Genomic DNA, 23,246 nt, shown 5'->3' with positions numbered 1-23,246 from the left:
CACAACTGAGACACAATTTTATATTTATTTTTAAAATATTAAACTTGCATGGACACACAAATTAAACAGCTAGGCTAAGATAACTATAATGTGTCATATATTTACAAAAGTAACTGCCACAGTTAAACCTCTCTTTTTTCCATCAGAGTGATATGTCACACAGTCATATACATAAAGAAACAGACACACCACCTCTTTCCCCGTTACAATCACACTCACAAACACACCATTATGACTGCTTGTAAAATACTGAAGCAGAAAACAAAACACATCACGAATCAAATCACTGTCTTTGGATCTACACAGACTACCATACAAAACGTGTCAAACTGCCCTCCTATGGAGAAAGTAGAAATGTTGGCTGTGTAGAAACGCTCCTGCACACTGCTGGGAAAGTTTCAGAAGATGTACGTTGCCATTAGAAAATCAGAATAAATGCTTCAAATCTGAAACGATGATTGAGGTGAGGCTATGTGAATCCGTTAAAACACCAACATGCTGAAACAGGAGCACTGAACGATGATGAATGATGATTCATTTCTCTCGCCAAACTAAAGTGACTGCTGAAGCCTCTTCTGTCTGTTCACTCTTAAAAATAAAGATCCCAAAAGTGGGGTTTTGTAGCAATTTAATTTTGGGTTCCTTTCTTTGAACAGTTCTTAAAAGAGCTTAGTGTGAAAAATATTTAATAATCTGAAGAACCTTTTTCTAGAATGGATGCTGAAGGAATAGCTTACTCAAAAAGGACAATTTGCTAAATATTAACTCACCCTCAGGCCATCCAAGAAGATGGGGATGAGTTGGTTTCTTCATCAAAACAGAATTGGAGAAATGTAGCATTAAATCCATAAATGGTTAATAAATATAATTTTTTTTATTTGATATTTTTTTTTATTCTACTTTATTTATTCTGTCTATTGTGAAATGTTGTATTTTGTTTGTAAAAATTTATTGTGCAAGAAACAATCTTACACAAGAAGTTTTTTAATTCTTATATCTATAGTGATCTATAGCGATCACTTGCTCACCAATGGATCCTCTGGAGTGAATGGGTGCCATCAGAATGAGAGTTCAACAACTGCTTTTAAGAGCTTTTAACAACTGATAAAAGCATCACAATAATCCATTGTGTGTTTTCAACTTTAAACTGTTGTTTGAGATCTTGAGACTAAAGTATGAGACCTTTATCTGTAAAATTACATAAGTCATCTAGACGGAATTAGGAGAGAAATATGCACAGATCAAGCACAGTTTACAAGTAAAAACAGACCGACATAATTGTAAACAAATATGTCAGAGGATTTTGATAACAATACTGACATTTTGGCCAGAAGTGACAGTTTAAAATTAAAACCTCTTAATGATGGATTTGTTTCTTACAAACACACAGCTTTTGATTTCAGAAGATGTTACTGATGAACTGGAGTGGTGTGGATTACTGTGATGTCTTTATCAGCTTTTTGGACACTCATTTTGACGGCACCCATTCACTCCATTGGTGAGCAAGTGACGCAATGCAAAATATTGCCAAATCTGTTCCGAAGAAGAAACAAACTGATCGAGAACTTGGAAGGCCTGAGAGTAAATTGTCATCAAATTTTGGGGCAAACTATTCCTTTAAAGGTTCTTCACAGACCCACTGATCCAAATACAGGACCTTTATTTCTTAAAGTGTATATCCCAATACAAGATGATAAATCAACTGTGGCAACTCCTCTTCCCTCGATTAACTTCAAGTCTGGCTAAATAGCTCTTCCACACAAGTCAGCGTTCTCAATATTGCGCTTGAACGTTTCCATACACGCCGCTTCAGCAGTCACTAACAAATACCATTAGCACCTTCTGAAACACCTGCCATTTCAAATTCAGCTCGCTGGTTATTTTAGAAGCCCTGTTGGTCGACTAGTACCACTGTTGCAGGATAGTTACAAGTCAGCATTGCATAAAAAGCATCACGATGAATCTCGATGCATTCTAAAGATGTTTACTTCAGGTTTCCTACAGCAGTGCTCCATAGCAAGGACGTGAAATAAAGATTAAAAGTGACTGAATTTAGATATGTGGGAAAGAAACCAACTCTGAATTTTCACAGTGCTTTTTTCTAGTTATGCTTTGGCCAATTTGGGGTGACTTTCGAGTTTACTGCCCCTTTCAAGGGAAGATAAGGAACGACATGCTATACAACACAAGGTTTATGAAACTTCTTTATGCCTTAAGCTTTGGGGAAGGATAAGACGAATCTGATAAAAAGGATATCAAAAAGCCCTTTGCATCAATGTGAATTCAATTCAGATATACTATACTGTACTTCATGATGAACGGGACATCTCCATTATCATCCGCAGAGTGAAACCTCTGTATCCAACAGCACGCAGCCAATATGGCTTAATCGTGACACTGTCCCAGCATGTTTCCCTTTGCATGACTTTAAATAATGTGGAAAGTTCTCATCAAACTGCAAGTCACCCTGGCAGATACGGAAGCTCTGATTTCTATCTATAATACTCAATAGTACCACTATAAACAATTCAGTAGAAAGTAGTTTTAGACCCTCAAAGAACTTACTAAACTGTAATTGCATAGGACTCCAAACAAGCCAAACTCGTCTTTTGTGTTGAAAATTCAGACGTACAGCAATGCAAAAGTTCCTTCAGATAAGATTGTAATTTTAGCTGGAATCAAAGGCAATAAACTTGGAAGAATTATGATAGGTAGCACTTTGCATTTCCTGTTTCGGATTAAAAAAGATCACTTGATTCTGAGCATAACTAGAATGCTGATAAAGAAAATGTACTTAGCGAATCATTTTATTTTTTTTCCGCAAACAATTTAGTTAAATATCAATTCTATTAACTTTACACACTAGCTTTCTACTACAAGTGTGGACGTGATAATGTAAGAGGTAAAATGACGTATGCTTGAGTATTAGGACAGACTAATGGTAGCGTTTTGACAAACTATCTGAGAGGTTTTGCCAGTAAAGTACTTCCTGTCTCTGAGTAATAATACTCGAAAGCCTGTAAAACATTGCCTGAAAAATGACCTAATTTATGGGGGTCTGAATGTAACACACTTTCAATTTAAATGCATAAAATCTATAAATATAGCATTTTTTTTCTTTTGTTTTCAGTCTTATGTTTTGGGGGAGTGCAATATATTTACATTTTGATGACGGTAGCAGCAAACTCAGCACAATTTGATTTAAAATTTTAAAACACATAGTTAGGTATTTCCTTTTTTTAATTTCACAGTTACACAAGACGATATTTTACTAGTCTATTAAGTCATTTAATATATTCCTTTGCAATTTTACAAAATAAATAAATAAACTAGTTCTTTAGATAAATGTTTTAATATCTTCTATTTCTACCACACATGAACTAATTAATATTTTCGTGCTTGCGAGTCGAACAGTCGGCATCAGTCGCTCACAGATGCTGCTTAAATATAGCAAAGTTGTGTCGTCTTTACAAATGTAAAAAATAAACGAAAATTTCAGACATTTATGACAAACATTAGATATGATTCTAAAATACTATGCAGTTAAAATATGCTTTTGTTCACAAATCTGATTTGGTGAAAAAGGATGGTTTTGTTAGAATAAAACAGCATCTGCTTTACAAAGTAACTGGCAATATCAGACGCATGATATGTTTGAATGTTGTGACCCAGCACTGTCTGTTTCTTCTAGGAAAATGTTTTATTTGTTCACTTTTTTTTTTTCATCATATATGGCACGGTTTATATTTAGGGATTTGGCAAGAGATGTAAATACCATGTTTTTCCATGTTTACAATCAATCAGAAATTGCTGGATGAATAAATAATTTCTCTGTAAATAAATATTTGAAATATAAATACCAATTCTTTTCTATTTACATTGTCTTGATATATATGTGATTCTACTATTAAATGAGATTATTCAGGATTATATCTTGATGGAATATTTGAACTGTTTATGGGTTTTCAGTTATACAGCAGTTCTGTTCAGACTCTTCACAGTATGTACACGCTTGTGATTGAGCAATATAATTCATGTCTGCTGATGATATTTTAAGTGAACATATTTGTGAAAGGAACACAGCCTTCAACCCTCTTCACACGCACACACACACACACACACACACACGGTCCAGCTATCTCATATTGTACTGTGTTCACAACTCGTAAAAGGCTGATGTAGTCAGAGGACATGCAGATGGTTGAGGGCAAAGCTGATAGTCATTGATCCAGAAGTGCTTACACCTGGCTCACATTAAACCCTGGTCAGTTCTGTCCTTGGTGTAAAAACACACTTCGGACATTTTCGTGGTACACTGGAAGACTTGTTTTCAGCAAAGAAAGATTCCACTCTAATTTACCCTGTGAGAAATAATGAAACAATAGAGAGACAGTATAGCAACAAAATATAAAGCATAAAGGGAAGGTCACACTAGATTTCATTTGCTTCCATTCTTATGCAAACAAACAGGAAGAATGCAGACAATGCTTGCTGCATACTGACAATTTGGCAGACTTTGAGCTGCCTATTCAAATAGCTATAAAATGTTTGACCAGAAGTGGATTTGAATATCATTCTGATGTTTAAACATGGAGGAATCTCTGAGTTTTGGGATTTGTCATCATCAATCAAAGGTTTGGGGTTGGTAAGAGTTTTTTTTTTTTGTGTGTGTGTGTGTTTTTTTTTTTTTTTTAGCATGGACACACTATAAAACTAAAAAGTGAGTATATTCATCAATTAGTCCTGAAAAAAAAAAAATCACAATTTCCACCAAAAATATTAAGCAGTACAACAGATTTTAGCATTAATAATAATAAGAAATGTTTTCTTGAGCAGCAAATCAACATATTAGCATGATTTCTGAAAGATCATGTGACACTGAAGACTGGAGTAATGATGCTGAAAATTCAGCTTTGATCACAGGAATAAATTACATTTTAAAATGTATGAAAGCAGAAAACTGTAATTTTAAATAGTAAAATTACCTTGTTTTTGAATCTAATGAACACATTGTTGAGCATAAAAGACGTACTTCAAAAACATTTTAAAATCTTACTGACCCCAAACTTTTGAAAGGCAGTGTAATGCAAGGTTTGATAAAAAACAAACTTCAAAAAAGCTGGATGGTTTTCAATGGTCACTAAACAAATGAATAAATGCCACATTTTAACATTTAATATTGACTGTTTTGAAGTGCCCATTTAAAATAAAGTTGTTTTGCATGCTAAAAATCTAGTGTCACCGTCCCCTAAAAGTGTTTTGTTATGATACAGTATATAATATTAAATAAAGAGTAGATGGATCAGAGTATTTGGTCAGGTGCCTCCGGCTTTTGGAAATTAGTCAGAATCTAGTAATAAAGACTAACTCAGTCATTTACTGATCTGTGTGAGACGTACACTGTTGAGTTTCTGAGGTGAGAATTGAACCAATAGAAGGAAGATAGAGAGGGATTAAACGTAATCATGTGGAATAAGTGACATCTACTAAGCTGGTGTCTTTTTAGACTATGTAGTGCAAAGTCATGTGCTGGGGCGTTATTGCTCATGGTGTAGGTCGGGGTTACTGGGACGTTCCGTCTATGCAGTGAGGGACGAGGGGTGAGGAATATTTGGTGGTTGAGCTGAGCCCCTCAAGAGTAGATGGTGATGACCTCACGTCCACCTCCACGCACGAGGAGGACCCTGTTGAGACCCTCAGTCAAAACCTCGAGGAACTCCATGTCTGTGTGACTGCAGTTAAAGGTACAATTTTTAAGATATTTGCAGTATAATATCCCAAAACCACTAGGCTAGTTTTATATATTTTGTCCAGCTGATTACTAACAATATCTCTAATGTTTTCAACTACTTGTAAATCATGAGAAAATGGCCATTCTAAACAGTGAACCGGGGCAGTGCAGTCGCCTGTCAATGACGTTAGTTATCCTTTGTTACCGCCTTTACAGAAGTAGAAACCATTTGACAACAATGTTGTGGACGAATGTGGAAGTAGTTTCGCGACAAACTTTAACTAGAAAGAGATGCAGATCTTGCTTGCGTTGTATTCGAAAGGTGAGTTGGTTTGATTCGTATCTTTACAGAAAACGTATGCAATTATAACTATCAACAAAATTAGTATGATGGGGCATACACGCCAAACGCAAGAACGCGTCTGATCCATAGTCTGATCGCATCTTTGCATTGACTTTTTATGTAATCTACTCACGCAAATCGTTGAACTCGCGTTACATCCATGATTTATCTTTCCGTCTGATTGATGGCATTCAGCGGTTGGGTAGAAGACAACACATCCCATCATTTCACGCTCCTTCTTAGCGTCATCAAACCAAGCAATTATTACTCTTTTTATAGTGCACCCTCTAGTGGCAGGACCTACAACCTGTAGCTTTAAGAGGCAAACTTTTACATTTACATGAGAGCAGGACATAAAGTCACTGTCAGAAAGTATGAAGTCACAGATTTTTAGAAGAAAAAAGGATACAGTTCTCTTCTCCATTGCGGTTCTTAGGTGGTCCCGGCATGTTCAGCAGGACTAGTTTAGCTTCTTTTGACTTCTTTACAATGACCCCATTGAGTTCCTGCGCGTGGTGCATGCGTCTGACATTGGACTGATTCCTGTACAAAACACCAAATATGAGGTTTCTTTATAAAATATTTAACATATTTTTACATTTGTCAGAGAGATATGAAGTGTTGTGATAATTAAGTGCTTCATCTCTTAAAATAATCAGAAGGTATGAAATGAAATAATTTTACTATTATTTTAAAAGTGTACTCACAGGTTCTCCCATTCCCTGAGGCATAAGCAAAGGAAAGTAACAGTGAACAACATGGTGAACAGAGAAATACAGCAGGGGTACAACTTTGACCACATCTCAGTGATTTGGAAGGCAACTTTTAAGTATAGGGATGCACCAAAATTTTGTACAGCAATATCTCTGGCAATCACTGATCAAGTTAAAACCATGGATGGTTTGTTAGACTAATATCTTTAGCTTTTGTGTCATTCTCACTGCTAATTTGTTTATCTAAAGTTAGCTAATCAACTAAAACGAATGCAAGTGCTACAATAAACTTATTCTAATAATGACGAAAGTGTTTCTGTTTCAGAGTAGTTTAACTTGCATTACTGATATTTGCTGCACATATGCAAAAGAAAAACTAATAAAAAGCTATACAATCACATTGACATTGGAAATGTTTTTTGTTGTTGTTGCATAATATATTTTAATTAATTAACTTTTGTTTTAATTATAAATATATATTGAAAATTATGTATAATTGTTGTTTAAATAAATGATTAAATACAAAATTGTTAAAATGATTATACATTATTATAAATTGTATTTATGATAAAAAAATTATTACTTTTTGATTATGTCTTTCATTGTAAGCTTGTTTACATCCAACTAACTGATCAATACTTTGATCAATGAGCAATGCTCAGAGGAAATGCCTAAATGACATTTAAAATAGCTCTTGCACATCTTTGTGGGGCTGTAGTTAAACTTTGTTAAACTGAAGAGTCAATACAATGATCTGCTGTTTCATGGTCAAATGATTAATAAGTAAAATATCTCTATCAACACTGGCCTATAGTTTTGTTGTTGTTCAATTCTGCCGATGCATCTTTATGACTAACATCTCACCTTCAGCTACTAGAATAATACAATGACTGACTGAACATTTCCTTAATAACTTCAACCCCTTTTTCTATTGATTTGTTAAAGCTTTTGTATTCACCAGACACAAAACATACTTAGTAGAGCCCGGCATCACATTGACTCACGGTTTCATGTTGAACATATCCTTCATGCTCTCAGGGTTGACCACAGCTGGGTTATTGGGCTTCTCTACATCGTCCGTCCAGGTCATCTGCACCTCCTCTCCGGGGCTCACGGCTGCTGGTGTGGGAGCAATTGGGGAGGTGGGGCTAGTGGGGGTGGGGGTGGCATTTTTGCCCTGAATGAGCTGAACCTGTCGAGGACGGGAAAGACGGACAGACTAAGAGAAAGGTAAAAAGAGTGAGAGGGTAGACAGGGATAAAAAAAAAATTAAGAAGCGAGAATTGTTGTTTTTCTGGTAAACACTTATTTCAAAAGGATAAAGAAAAACAGAGAAATCGAGGGGGAAGAGATGCACTGCCAGGGTGTTAACAAGAAGAGAATGATTTTCTAGAAGAGAAGAGAGAGAACTGCAAAAATAGAAAGTGATAAAGAGATGCTATCATCATGGCTGATATGTCCGTGCTATCACCTAATCGGCCAGAAGGAGGAAGGACGTGATTAGCTCAGATGAAAAAACAAGCACAAAATCACACTTTCTCTCACTTGATGAATAATATCATAAAGAACAAGCTGAGAGACAGCAGTCACCTCCTCCTCAGGTTTCTCTTCGCTTCCTCCCACCGACTCCTCTGCGATGCTCCTCTGGGGGTGCAGGTTTGAAGGGTTCTTTCGCCGTATTGAGCCACGGGACACGTCTGTGATGCTCTGAATCTGAAGAGGACAACATCAGCGCTGTTAGATTGATTCAAACAGTCAAATCAGATTTATACTATAATAATGATCTGTCACAACTGTTCATCTCTTTATGTAACAATTAGTTACAGTTCTGTAGTTTGATCGGCCCGGTAGTGTTTCTTCTTTATCTACATACAATAACTATTATGTTATGTTATTTATGGTATTGTTCAATCCACATACGAAAGAAAGTCACAGGTTTGGATCAACATGATATCAGAAGCATTTGTTTTTAGTAAATGTCTAACTTTAACAACATTAACAACATAAATGTTGTTTATTAGAATAAACCTTGTGTTAAAGAACTTAACAGTGGATATATATATATATATATATATATATATATATATATATATATATATAGATAGATAGATAGATAGATAGATAGATAGATAGATAGATAGATAGATAGATAGATAGATAGATAGATAGATAGATAGATAGATAGATAGATTATATAGATTATTAACACATTTAGGTACTCTTTTAGGTGTACTTAATATAATATAATGTCAGATCTAATAAAATAATAATCAAATGTCAAGTGTAATGATGTCACATTAAGAGATTTACTTTGAAATAGGTTTTGAAACATGTTAAATTACATTTAAACTTAATATATTACTGAATGCAAATGCAACTTTATTACAAATGTATTATAACAAATATATTGAATACATACATTTTTTAATAGAATTGACATTAAAGCATATTTTAGTTACTATAAATGCTTGTCAGTACATCATATTTCTAAGACAATTTTGAAGTAATTATGAAAAGACATTAAAAGATGTAACTAGGTGCTATTTAAGCTGGTCAAAAAAAGCACTCTAACATTAATCTGACTGCATTTAATATGCATTTAAAATATAATACAAATGTACAGAACACGCAACTTACACAGAAAATGACCTTAAAGGGACAGGTTACCCAAAAACGAGAATTTTGTCATAATTTCCCACAATACCTCTCTCTCACGCTCGTTCTTGGTCAGATGCATCTCCTTGAGGATCTGCGACCGCTGCTCCATCACCAGGGTCTTTTCATAGGTGTAGGCCGAGATGTCACTGTCGTGCTTGAAGTAAATGAAAGAACAGGTTAGAAGGATGTGTTTGTGTGCCTGTGTGTGTGTGTGTGTGTGCCTGTGTGTGTGTGTGTGTGAAAGCAGTGAGTGTGTGTTTCTCACCATTTCAACTACCTCCACCTCAGCATCAAATCGCAGATGATAGAGGAACGTCATCAGGTCTTTCTTCATCTGAATGCTGTTGTCGTCCATCTGAGCCACAGTGAAGATACGGATCTTGCACTTCCTCCAGACCTACAGTTAAAGTCATCACATGGATAAATCATTTTAGAATATATTAAAACACAGTTATTTTAAATCAATGTTCACCAACCCAAGAGTACCTGACTTTGACCTTTATGAAAAACAAGATCTACCTATTGAAGAATTAATAATAATCATTTAAAAAGACAACTCTGACTGTATTTCCAATTTCAGAACTTTTATGTGGTATTTTAATTAGTGATGCACCGATCATTATTTTTCATGGCTGTGTTTAAATTCCCTTATTGATTTTCTATAAGCAAATTGATACTATGAGCTGAGTGAGATGCAAATTCACTCTCGGCAGTCGGTGCTTATGAAACAACAACGATGCAGAGTTTCTTTGGTTACCGCTGTAAACTATGCATATAACTCAACTACTTATAAACACTGCTTCATACAGTGGTAAGAGAAGAAAATAGCATTCAGACATGATGTATTTTTCTATATTACTGTCCCAGTAGCTCCCGAAAATAAAATAAAAACAAAAATGTATGTATTTTTGCACTTATTTTTCAGTTATTTTCGTGAGTTGAAGGATTGGTGACCACTGTTTAATATCATAATATTTCACAATATTACTGATTTTACTGTAAATTTGTTCAAATGCATATGTATACACATTGTGACACCTCTTAAAATAGTGTAAATATCCATGACGTTACAAAACTGTCATTGAACTTGTTGCACACTGTGGGATTGCTGTATCTGTTTTTAAAATGATATCTTCTATAATTGAAAATCCTTGGAGTTGGTTGCACTCCTCTGATGCCTAAAATGCTGTCTAGGCAGCTCACTAGGGCCTAAGACCAGAGCTGTGTGGTTCTTGTCCTCATGCAAAGTACCATTATCTACCATCCATGATAAAAGATTTTCTCCAGCATTGATCTGATCACTCAGCCGGCTGTACCTTGTGCTGGCGCAGGAGGAAGGGAAGGAGCATGAGCAAGCCTCCGTCATGGACAATCCACCACACGTCGATGTGGCCCTCAGTGAAACGCTCTCCGTTTGATGGATATGCAGAGATGTTCTTGGTCACCAGCAGGGCCAGGTGAGCTGCAGTGGTCTCCCTAACAACCTCTGTGGGGAAAAAACAATAATGCACACCAATAAACTCAAACACACTTGTTTGTGAGGACATACATACAGCTACACTGGGGAAACAATCTAACTGTGATCATGAGCTGCTCACGTGTAAGAACACAGTACACTGACATAAAATGGTAATCTCTAAATATATAAAACGGCTGTTATTAATATAAAAAATATATATAAATTAACATCACCACATCAACCTAAATAAATTCATACACATGTATGTAGTTAATATTAATCTGTGTAGATATCGATGCACTCTTTATCACTCTTCATATCACTCTATCAATGCTCATGACATGCAGTTTGCAATCTTTTGTGTAAGAGTCACTTTACTGCTTGATAACATAGGGATATCAAGCAGTAAAGCTGATCCAAAAGTCATGAAAAAAGGGTTAAAAGTTCATCAACCAACAATATCTTTGTTGCACTGTCCTAACTAACCTCACATAATTACTTCCATGTCTAGTCTCGTCTTACCAATGAAGTTCCTGCAGCGGTGGCGCTCCTCAGCCTGTCTCCAGTTCTTAGGGAAGCTGACCAGAACCGTATTGTGACGGAGACCACCGAGACCTCCGGCCTGGATCAGGTGTGAGGTAGCGTCCCGCAGGTTAGAGGAGATCACTACCTGACTGAATCCCTTCACCTTCTCAACCTCCATCAGCTTCCGGAGGGACTGAGAGAGATAGAGCTTATTAGTGTCTGGTTTCTGCAGGAGCTCAGCTTTGATCCTCTCTGTGTGTGTGTGTGTGTTTGCACATGCATACTTGGTCTGCTGTCTGTGCCTGTGGCTGGTTGTTTAAGTAGGTGCCCTCCACACACGCTCCCACGATGGTCAAGCCTTTGCCTGCCTTCAGCTGACTGGTCAGAGACAGCAGTCGAGGCTGCTCTACGCTCTGCTCACCATCCAAACCCATAAGCACCAGAATCTGGGGCCTGGAAGAGTGAGAACATTTGAATCACGTAGTGCATGTAATACTTAACTGCTTGTTTGTTGTGTGAAGAGGCATATTACTGATCAGTCTCTAACCTCCAGTTTTTAGTGTGAGGAGGACCTTCCTCTAGCCTCATCAGAGCATATCGGGCGGCACTCAGAGAAATCCCACGAATCCCATCGCCCCACTCCTTCTCTGCCCTACAAAGACCAGGATCAGGTATAACTTTTACATATTACAAATCTGATGATATTGCTGTTTCATTCAGTTTTTTTTAAATATGAAATCATGAGATTACTTACAATTATTTTGTATTTCCATTATTTGGGGTCTATATATATATATATAAATTACTTATTTTATTTGGCAAGGATGCAATGAATTATTATTAAAAGTGACAGTAAAGTTATTTATTTATGTTATGTTTATGTTACAAAATAATTTTTTTATTCATCAAAGAATCCTGATTTTTTTAAAAATAATTATTAATAAATAATAATTCATGTTTTTTTTTGCAAAAAAAAAAACAAAAAAACAAAAAACAAAGCTGTACACTGTACAGACAAAATAAAGCCTTTTCTTTAAGAGTGAGATTGATGTGGTTAGTGCGAAACTCATTACGTTGTTTCCTCCTCCTGAGACTCATTTCGGTTTGCTTACCCGCAGAATTCGATGTATTTGTAGATGCAGCTGGCGATTACCATGGCAACAATGGCGTAGTACCAGGAGCAGAGGAACATCAGAGTGAGACACAAGCTCATGCCCAAGAGTGACAAAGCCCTGGAGAGACGTCACAGTTCAACTCACGCTCATTTGTCCAGTTAACAACTAATGTGATTCTGGTGTCAGCTGTGTTTATAATAATAACGATAACCACCACCACAGGTGACTGTAATTCTAGCACTGGAAGAAGGACTTAATTATGTGGTGTGATGTGTGTAGCCTTCACATTAAAGTTAAAGGTTACAAAAGCCTTTCATCCTCTCAAAGCAGTAATTTTCTGAACAGACACACTTTCTGTCAGTGACACAAGCCTAAGGGAGCAGGTGTGTGTGTGTCTGTACCAGTGGTAGAACTTAAAGCGTGGTCTCCAGTTCGGGGTCCTGAGGAGCGTCTGCAGCGCACACGCCAGGTTTACAAACATGTAGCACATGAGGAAGAACCTGCAGGAGAAAACAGCATCAGGGTGTTATATAGAAAAAAACACTTCCCATTTAAAGTTCTCATATGTTGCAGTAATGAACCTTTATTTATTTATTTATTTAAAATGACATAATATATTATATTAAACTGAAAACAAATGTACCAACTCCTAGTTACTAAACACAAACTACTAGTTTGCATGAGTATTTGGTAAGCATTCAGTATAGGGGTCAGGAGTACAATTACAGACAGTACAATTTTTGTTTCCCATTAAAAAAAACAACAGCTTTAATATAATAAGAATAATAATATAAAGAAAATATTCTGAAATAATATATATGATATTATATATTATAATTATGATGCTTTTTGCAGCTGTATCATGTAGTTATGGCGTCTACCAGCTGAGACTAACTGACTCATGCCAGATGTTGAGCCTTTAATTAAAGCCTCTTGACTACACACAAGTGATCTCCATTGAACTAGTTTGGCTTTAAAAACCAATGGGCTGCATTAGTGATAACGTATGTGTCATATTAAAGGTGTTGAATATTTATGATTCAGTTATTCTGGATTTTATGCTCACAGTTATATTAGACCACTTTGTCAGTCTTCTGTCAGATCTCAGATCTGTTTGAAATCAAAGAGACTTTTTTGCTGATCAGCGAAAAAAAGACAAATTAAGTCACCGTGGCTTTAAAGTGGGGAGAAAAAAAACCCAAAGCATGACAAAGTCCATACTTTTATCAGCGGTACATTTATAATGCATATCTACAAAGGTTATAAGAGGTAATGCAGTGTTAGTGAATACAAAGTGCTGAATTAATGGTATTTTATTGTGCTATATACCTGTAAATAAGTTTAGGAATTACTGAAGTACAGGCTTTTGGAAAAGAGGCTATTCAGCATAGTAAAGAAGCTTTATTACAGCAATGGTGAGAAATTAGAGACAGTTTATCGCTGTTGTTTCTCTAGGACTCATAAAGAATGAGGTGTGCTGTGTAGACATTTCAGAAGTGAAGGAGACAGAAATGTCAAATGTAATATATTGTATTGAATTTACTTATTTTGACCAAAAAAAAAAAAAAAAAAAACACTCCCGGACAATAACCAATAATTAGTATATATAGATTTATTTATTTATTTATTTTTATCTAGTTTAATGATTGACTTTTTTCATTTTCATCACAGAATAAGGTACAAAATATACTTAGTAGTTTCTGTACTGTAATAAAGTTAGATCTGCATCATTCATATAGGCCTAATTCATTTATTTATTGCCTGAAGATGACATGAAAAACATACACAAATGATATATTGTAGCAATCTTAGAAGACTAAAAGCTTAGTTAGAGCTATAGCCCATTGACTATGTCCATATTAGGGATTTCCTGGCATGTACTGTAAGCACTTCTATCAGTCCTTTTGGACTTTCTGCATGAGAACACCCTCTGATTTCGGGTATAAATGAAAGTATGTAAGTAGTGATCACTCATTTTAGATATGAATAAAACCTACCCGAATTGATGTGCTATAAGATGAACTATGCTGTCTCTTAAATCTAGATGTACTTACACTGGCCCCTGAAAACCTTTATGTGAACACACTTGCATGAAAAATTGCGGGAGATGAATTTATGTTTTATTAAAATTGGGGGAAACATGTACCCCACATCTCCTGTGTATTCTATGCCAGTAGTGCTGTGTATTTTTGGGGAGGGTTGCTTACATGGAGAGAATGGGTGCGACTGCATCCAGGGAGGCGATGAGAATGCCAATCTCACAGATGCAGGCCGTCAGGAGAAGAGCCCATGTAGGTTCACCGTTAGCTTTGCCATGACCAAACACCTGTCAAATACAGAAGTACCACTTAGTATGATCAAGTATCGAAGCATCAACAGAGAGATAATCAGAGGGTGAATAGATGTACCCTGAGGAAAGGAATGATGCTGTCTCGGGCGATGGCCTGCAGGAGACGGGGCGCTCCTGTTAAACTCTGAAGCCCTGCCCCACAGGTGGAGAAGAACGAGCCAAACACAATGACCCAGGGTGAGGGCCATGCCAGGGTGCCAATAACCAAGTTACCGTTGACACCTTCCCCAAATCTGTGTGTTTAGAACAGTGTTGTTATTGCTTATATTGTATTAGCACCAAAAAAACTAAATGAAATAAAGCTGAAATAAAATAAAAATATATAAATATTAAATGAAAGCTAGAAATATGACCTTGCCAATTAAATGAAATAAAAAAAGTTTACGTTTAAATACTAAAGTTGCTAAAACTAAAACTGAAATAAAAATAAAGCTGAACAGAAATATTTTAAGAAAACTTTAAAAAATTACTAAAGCATATAACAAAATGATTAAATCTAAACAGAATTGCCAATAACTCTTATTAAATATTAAATATTAACTGTTATTATTGTTAACTAGTGGTATTAAAATATTTTTTGTTAAAATAAAATAAAAATATCTAATGGAACCCCTTGGCAATTAAGTTAAATTAAATAAAGTTTAAGTTTATATATTAAAATTACTAAAAATGTAATTGAAATAAACAAATTAAAGATGAATAGAAACATTTATAAAATGGCAAAAGCATTTAAAAAATCATTGAACAATAAATAAAACAAAAAAGTTATATCTATCTATCTATCTATCTATCTATCTATCTATAAACATAAAAAATAAAAGGTAATTCAAAATATTAGCTGTAAATTATCCATGTAAGTTTTTTATTAAACTGAAGGCTACTGAATGCAATGTTAATCAAACTACTGACTCACTTGTCCCTCAAAACGACTCCGTCCACACAGGCTCCGAACAGAATCACACTCGACATGTCTACGAGAGCAAAAATTTAGGAGAACGACACAAAACAGCAAAAAGGCTTTCACCCCATTTCAGCTATCCGATTACATTGTATCCTGTACATTTCAAGATGTGCAGTTCTGCCTTGTGTGAAAGTCATGGGTCATTTATCTATGCAAAGCTGGAGCAGTTCACTGCCTTCAGAATAAAGGATACAGATGAAGGAGGTGGTTGTGATGGCCAGGATGGTACCAACAGGGATGGATTTCTGAGCGTCCTGCAGGTCACCAGAACGGTTGGAACCAGCCATGATACCTGTGACACACACACACACACACACACACACACACACACACACACATTATATCTGAAAACACTGATGATTGTGGGTCAGGTTTTGCCCAGACTGAAGGGAACACATTTATAGTTCAGTCATGAAACTCTTGATGACACAAGCTGACGGGTTGTTAATATACCTGATGATATTCAGAGAGTTAAACGACTTGGCTCAAGCTGATTCGTTCATGTTGCATATGTAGCCAATGAGCTTACTGCCTTGCATTTATATGACTGGCTAGCATTCACTAGAGTTTCTCTGAAACCCTCCACCTTCCCCAGCTCCACCTGTATAGATCTGCTATGGGTTATTTTATATGTTATCCGTGCAGCAGCAGTATGTCTTAAATACTCATGGCACTGTTCCTGTACTTGCTTGCAGCAGCAGCAATAATCAACAACTACAGCAATAACCAACAGAAGCAGCAATTCAGCAACAGAACAGCAGATCTATTGTGCCAAGACCAAATACATTAACACTGTCATATCCCTCATCATACTAAAAATTACATTTATGCATTTAGCAGACACTTTTATCAAAAATGACTTACAGTGCATTCAGGCTAACACTTTTTACCTATCATGTGTTCCCTGGGAATCAAACCCACATCCTTGCGCTTGTTAGCGCAATGCTCTACCACTTGAGCTACAGGAACACTTACTAGAAATTAAATCTTACTAAAATCTTCCGAGAGTTGTCATGATTGAAATATCATAATAACAAAAACATTAAATCCATTTTTGCAAATCAGAGATTAATATGAATAATTTCCCTTCTAGTTATCAAGGTGTTGTAGTGACCTGTGACGGAGGGGAAGTAGATGCCAACCAGCAGGGTGAAGAAGCTGGTGATATCAGCCAGGACGTATCGGTTAGAGTTGGTTACTGGGGCTTCAGGGTCGAGCACTGCTGGCACACCTCGCTTCTCTAGGATTGTATTTTTCTCCATAAAGGTGCTGAAGAGGTTTTCTGTGAAGAAAACAATGACATACATTTATATACATATAAAATAAATCATTATAATTTTAAAAATATATATTATTTAAATACAAATATACATAAGGTAAAGAGTATATTGCTTTAAGGTGATGTATTACTATAATATTAAAAATGCTGTATAAAATGGTTTAGATGAAGATGTTGGGGTTTTCTCACCTGCCAGGATGCCACTGGTGACTCCAGGGATTCCCTGGATCTGCGTGACGTTGTTGTTGGTGAAGTACTCATCGCAGGTGGCGTTCAGGAACTCAGAGTCACAGAAGGCTCTCCAAAGCTTGGTGGTGACCGTGGCATTGCCCTGCTCTATGGTCTTGGCACAAATGTCAATTCCCTTTGACACAAGGGTTCGGTTCCCGAGCAAACACACCCTACACAGGATAAGAGCTGTATAATTATAGGCGCTTCTGAAATGTATTCTGTTCCCTAATAAAACATTCTGTTCACAAAAAAATCCTACTTACGGAAAGAAAGGTGGGTCAAAAGAAGTCTTGATGACCCCAGCATAGACAGCGAGAATGGAGAGAATGACGCAGGCGAGGAACACAAGGGCCAGCTTGTTGACATACTTCACACCGACAAAGACAACTATAGCCATGAAGGAGAGCACGATGGTCCCATACACACGCATGTTATTCAGCAGCGCTGCCTCGGCCTCTGCTCCCTCCAGACCCTCCATCTTGAAAACGGCAGCTGCTGGCACGATATAGATCTAGAAAGAAATAAAGGGAAAGGAATACAATAGTGAAGAAGTCTCCAACAGATAAAGCGATTGCTGAATTAATCATTTACTAGCCCTTAAGTTGTTCCAAACCTGTGAGTTTGAATAAAAGATATAAGATATAAATAAAAGAAGATATTCTGCTAATAAAAATATTTCACATACAGTATGTGCATATAGTTCAATTCCATAAAATAAATGCTTAACAGAGCTATTGTAGATACCTCAAACTAAAACTATAACAAAAATCATTTTGTTACTTAATAATAAAATAAATATTTTATATATATATATATATATATATATATATATATATATATAGATATATATATATATATATATATAATATTTATTTTATTAATATTCTTTCCGTAAGTAGGATTTTTTTGTGAACAGAATGTTTTATTAGGGAACAGAATACATTTCAGAAGCGCCTATAATTATACAGCTCTTATCCTGTGTATATATATATATATATATATGAAAAAGCAACATTTTTCATTTTCATTTAGTTTTAGTTTTTGAAATAAAAATGAACAAAAATTATATTATATTAAATTATATTATTATATAGACATAAAAAGTAAAATGACAAAAAACGAATTATATTATATCATATTATATTATTATAGACATATTAAAAAAATTGCAAAAACACAGCTCAATTACAAAAACCTTAAAATTAAAACAGAAAATAAAATAAAACAATCAAAATAATACAAACTATAAATAAAATAACATATTAATAGAAACTTTTAGTATTTAAATGATTCTAAAATAACACTGATGCTAAATAATTATATTTGCATCATAGCAGTAAAGACTTTTCAGCAAATTTTGCTTTAAAATGTATTCTATATAAACTATTCGTTTAAAGAAATTAAAATAAAGCAAAAAGCAATGAACGTACCAGCAGGATTTCGATGCAGCCCAGGATGTACATGGCTCCTGCAAAAGTGGTGCCCAGATAGAAACATATCCCAACAGCCCCGCCAAACTCCGGCCCCAGTGAACGAGAGATCATGTAGTATGAACCTCCAGCTGGAAGTATACATAAATTAATTTGCCATTAAGCATATACAGAACATCTAAAGAGTTAAATAGAAGAGAGTTTTACACCGTCGTCATATATTCCTTTACTTGAGATGTAATTTTGACACAAGAGGCACATCTATAAGATGCTGTTATTTCAAATAAACACAGAGACAGACATGCATCAATCACAGTTATGAGTGTGGAGCTGATCTCAGCACAGTAGGGAGCTTTACTGTGCACTGTAGCAAACAGTCCATGAAGAACAACAGGACAGCCGTCCTCTGGGCGTCTGCACACAAACACAAAGATGCTGAATTCTGCTCACCTGGCACAACTCCATTGGTGGCAATAGCACTCATTGAGATAGCAGTCAGCATAGTCTGGAAATAGAGTAAATAAAGATCAATACAGTAGGGACAGTGAGTGTCAGAGACAAGAGACCCCCATTAAGACCTTCAGTGACTCGTGAAAGAAAAATGCATTTATTAGGAAAGAAACCTTGAGTACGTTAAGACATTGTGTGGATGAGGGGGTTTGTACAGCCATTTAGCTGACTCACTGGTCTTAAGAAAACATCTCAAAGACATGAATACTATAAGTATATTGTACCATTATTGTGTAATTTCAACTTAAAATGATACGCGTCACATACACTGATATTATTTGGGAAAAATATCTTTAGGGAAATAAAAATAAATAATTAATCTGACACAAACTATTTCAAAACAAAAAAGCTCTGCAAATACAATGGATGCTAACACAGCCTCAACCAATAGGCATGAGTTTGGGGTGGGGCTATTTCAGAAATTTCTGAAACCTATTTGGTAACAGTCATAATTGAAAAAAAATATTATTATGTCTTCATGCAACCTATATACACTACCAAACCTACATAGTTTTTGAAAGAAGGCTCTTATTCTTAGAAACACTGCATATGTATATATGCAACAAACAAACAAACAAACAAACAAAAAAACGGAAACAAACCCTGTGACTATAACTAGTGAGTGTGGATTGTCAGAATTATTTTGTGAGTGTGTGTGTATTTCCTGGGGTTTGGCAGGGTCAGAAGGGCATGATAGGGGATTTATGGTGGTAGAATCTGAAGGGACAGCTTTATGCTTTTTTATATCAAACAATATTAAAACAGATATGACAGGAGGGAAAAGAGCTCAGAGTGGGGCCACACTGCACATTCACTTACATAACACTGCTGAAACTCCCTCTCTAACAAAATACTGCAGAAATAGTATAGCACAAAGGGCCCTATGATTTTCATGATGTGGAATACATGTACAGAATCAAATAAAAAAATGGCTTAACATGGAATGTCTCGGATTGAACAATAACCTAAAAAGTATATAATAAAAACACTATATGGAATAGTGTCTGTGAATATTAACTGCAAAGGACTGTTATTTAAAATATGAATGTTCTGTGTGTCTGTGTGTGAATGAATGGTGCATTTCCATCTACTACACATACACAAGTTTTCAGTACCCAATATGAAACACATGAACACATGAAGACATGAACTTCACCTCCAGAGCTGCTCTGTGAGTCACTTCAACAGCATTTCACCATTAATTACATTTGATTAAAAACTATCGTCAGATACACACAGAAACTCAAAGGTCTAAACAACAACAAACCAAAATATAAGTTTAAATTGTGACAGAATATATTAATATTGTAATATTAAAGGAGCATTGCGTAGGTTCTGAAATTTCTAACCGTTAGAGGAACTGCAGCCAGTCTAATGCTCGTTCTCAGTGCGCACGCTCGTACGAGCACGACCACATCAACCACTGACGCCGGTCGGTCGCTCTCTCTTTTTGCCACACTAGATACGTTTTTTTTTTTTTTTTTTACTTACGAGAAGTGTCCGTAGGCTGGTCGCTTCTTTCCATCCGCAGAATCCATTTGAAAACACTATTGCCGCTGCTTACTATAATGGCAAGCGTGCCGTACGGTTGTCTTCTTGCCCAAGAAGACGAGAACGTGCATGACGTCACAATTGAGCCTACAGGCCCTAGAGCTGAAGATCTTAATTTCTATCATCTTACTCGGGCTCGGGCTTGCGCTTCGGTTTGCGAGGTAAACGAGCGGTCATGTGATGTGTTTCGATTGGCGCGAGAAAGATGCGAAAATGAATGCTGAGAAGGTGTAACGGAGGCTTGCCTCTAGTGATTACATTTTGGCCCCTAGTGAAGACATCTACTAAAGCAAACTCTGAGGTGTGGAAAAGTTTTGACCATGTTTGATGAGAATAATGAGTGAATAATGACGCACCATCAGTGAGCGCAGGACTGTGCTGAAGACATCTACAGTGGATTCAATCATTTTCCTCCACAAAAACATGTAGACCTAGCCTAATCTCTGTGAGTAAAGGTTTTTCAAATGATAACTAAATATTCATTGAGTCTTAAATGCATAATGTTGACAGAGTATTTACGCTAATGTTGGCATTATTGTTTTATTAAATAAATCAAATCCGGCGGAGCCTTTATCTTAATTTCGTTATTGCCAAATACCCATCTTACTTTTAAATTTATCTTATTAATTAATTTTTTTTAAATGACTCGTTTTTATTGGTGCGTTGGTCTATTTATAGGTTAAATGAGCCTATGTCTAGAGTGCTGAGATGTTACGATGTCACAGAGGACTTATTTTATTTCTTTATTCCAACTTACAAGTGGTCTAGTCTACGCTAGTTATGAGTAAATTATGTTAAAACATGAATAAATTACTCATTGTTGACAAAAGGCAAAAGAGCTGTGTGGGCTGATAGAGGCAACCGTGGTGGACAGTCGAGGTGTCATTCTTTTTTTTTGATGGTTGGCTCATACATGTACAAATGAAAACTCTACCTTAAAGATTTTTTTAAAAACCCCACATAGCTCCTTTAAAGTTGTATTAATTCAATTGATTATGCATGCCTTTTTGATTGTTAAAATTAAAACGGAATACAAATAATTTGAGAAAAATAAAACAGATAAAAAAAAAAAAAAAGATTTGATTGACCCTGAAAATTTTATTTTTAATCTTATTTGTTGTATTGTATAAGTTTCATGCTTAATTATTTAGAAATGCTTTCTGATTGTAAATATTTAATCAAATTATTAAAACAGATTCCAGAAAACTATGGGAGAAAATAAAGTGGATTTCACAGGGCCCTGTACACATCCCAAGAATCACCATCAGCAGGAGCGAAGTGCTAAACTGACAGCTCTGAAATCAAACACCTCATGTAAGCATTTACATTTGTGTTCTTGGCAGAAATCCGTCTGGCACGCTCACAAACCAACTCACCAAAGTGACTTACAACAAAGTGATTCTATTATTGTAAACAATCTCCAGTTAAAGGTGCAGAGGGATAAATGGAAACCCGAAGCTCTGGAGAGGGAGTCTCTGGGGCTCTTACTGCATAGCGGTAATAAAGAGTTCTGCTTTACAGGCCTGAACAAGACCTTTCTGTTTCTGTATTCAGATCTGAAGGCTATTTGTAGAGTATTTGAGCTTGTGTTTCCTGCCTACTGTCGGACCCCACCCACGGCCTCTTTAGTTCATGTAATACTGCTGTTCAAACAAACACACGTTAACACATGCGATTCATTTTTTTAATGCATTCAAATATTTAACACAATTATCGCAGGGGTGGAACTAGGGTTGGCCATCCCACTCAAAACTGCTGCTTCTGTCTCTTTTTTCTTGACAAGAATTGCATTTATTCAGATTTAGGGAAAAAAGAGATATCTAGTCTGTATTATTGATATCAGTGATACTTGCCTTCAGTCATAAAAAAGATGCTATAAAACAAATGTGAAAAATATACTGTCTTTATGTTGTTTCTACTTTAATTTGAAGATTGCATGTGAAATTATTGCAGTATAAAAGTATATTTAAAAACTTTTATGTTAGGTGGGATTAACGTGATTAATTTCAGAACAATATGCAATTAATTCGTTATTTGTATTAATCAACAGACAGCACTATATGTACATGTGCATCTGAGACTGACCGTGGAGCAGCACATGAAGACGATGATGAAGGTTCCCAGGACACCTCCAGCACCCACCAACCAGGTCATCCTGAGGAACAGGATCACCCCCAGGATGTTCTGCATACACGGCAGGTAAACGCCCATGACGGTGCCCATACGCGGAGCCTGTCAATCGACCAACCAATCAATGATCAGGACACCAACACGTTGCTCAATATATAGCCTTATTAAATGACCATTTTAGCTGTTTGTCGATTCACATCCACCCAGACGATGATTAGCTAGCATCCACCAACACACAGAAGACTGAGGATCATGAAGAA

General features: G+C 36.0%; 1 protein-coding gene across 3 annotated transcripts in view; it reads right to left on the bottom strand.

The window, feature by feature from the left end:
- Window positions 1-5,115: 5,115 nt before the first annotated feature.
- Window positions 5,116-23,246, bottom strand: part of LOC113070727 (solute carrier family 12 member 5-like) — a 40,133-nt gene continuing 22,002 nt past the window's right edge. The window contains exons 4-26 of one of the 3 annotated variants that reach the window (XM_026244136.1): window positions 22,942-23,088; window positions 19,246-19,300; window positions 18,796-18,926; window positions 17,629-17,876; window positions 17,324-17,535; window positions 16,970-17,137; window positions 16,049-16,147; window positions 15,808-15,865; window positions 14,953-15,127; window positions 14,752-14,870; window positions 12,946-13,044; window positions 12,542-12,661; window positions 11,977-12,081; window positions 11,714-11,882; window positions 11,427-11,622; window positions 10,762-10,931; window positions 9,711-9,842; window positions 9,492-9,599; window positions 8,378-8,500; window positions 7,792-8,006; window positions 6,782-6,796; window positions 6,484-6,617; window positions 5,116-5,724 (exon numbers count right to left, since the gene is read on the bottom strand). In XM_026244136.1, the coding sequence (XP_026099921.1) occupies window positions 5,633-5,724; window positions 6,484-6,617; window positions 6,782-6,796; window positions 7,792-8,006; window positions 8,378-8,500; window positions 9,492-9,599; window positions 9,711-9,842; window positions 10,762-10,931; window positions 11,427-11,622; window positions 11,714-11,882; window positions 11,977-12,081; window positions 12,542-12,661; window positions 12,946-13,044; window positions 14,752-14,870; window positions 14,953-15,127; window positions 15,808-15,865; window positions 16,049-16,147; window positions 16,970-17,137; window positions 17,324-17,535; window positions 17,629-17,876; window positions 18,796-18,926; window positions 19,246-19,300; window positions 22,942-23,088 (3,090 nt within the window). In that variant the 3' untranslated portion in view covers window positions 5,116-5,632. Of the gene's footprint in view, window positions 5,725-6,483; window positions 6,618-6,781; window positions 6,797-7,791; window positions 8,007-8,377; window positions 8,501-9,491; window positions 9,600-9,710; window positions 9,843-10,761; window positions 10,932-11,426; window positions 11,623-11,713; window positions 11,883-11,976; window positions 12,082-12,541; window positions 12,662-12,945; window positions 13,045-14,751; window positions 14,871-14,952; window positions 15,128-15,807; window positions 15,866-16,048; window positions 16,148-16,969; window positions 17,138-17,323; window positions 17,536-17,628; window positions 17,877-18,795; window positions 18,927-19,245; window positions 19,301-20,796; window positions 20,926-22,941; window positions 23,089-23,246 lie in introns of those variants that run through there. The other 2 variants (XM_026244137.1, XM_026244138.1) reach the window with 2 other exon arrangements.

This window comes from Carassius auratus, unplaced genomic scaffold (assembly GCF_003368295.1).
Source record: "Carassius auratus strain Wakin unplaced genomic scaffold, ASM336829v1 scaf_tig00005214, whole genome shotgun sequence".
Classification (NCBI taxonomy): Eukaryota; Metazoa; Chordata; class Actinopteri; order Cypriniformes; family Cyprinidae; genus Carassius; species Carassius auratus.
The sequence above is the reverse complement of the archived record's forward strand: the minus strand, read 5'-3'. Positions and strand labels throughout refer to the sequence as shown.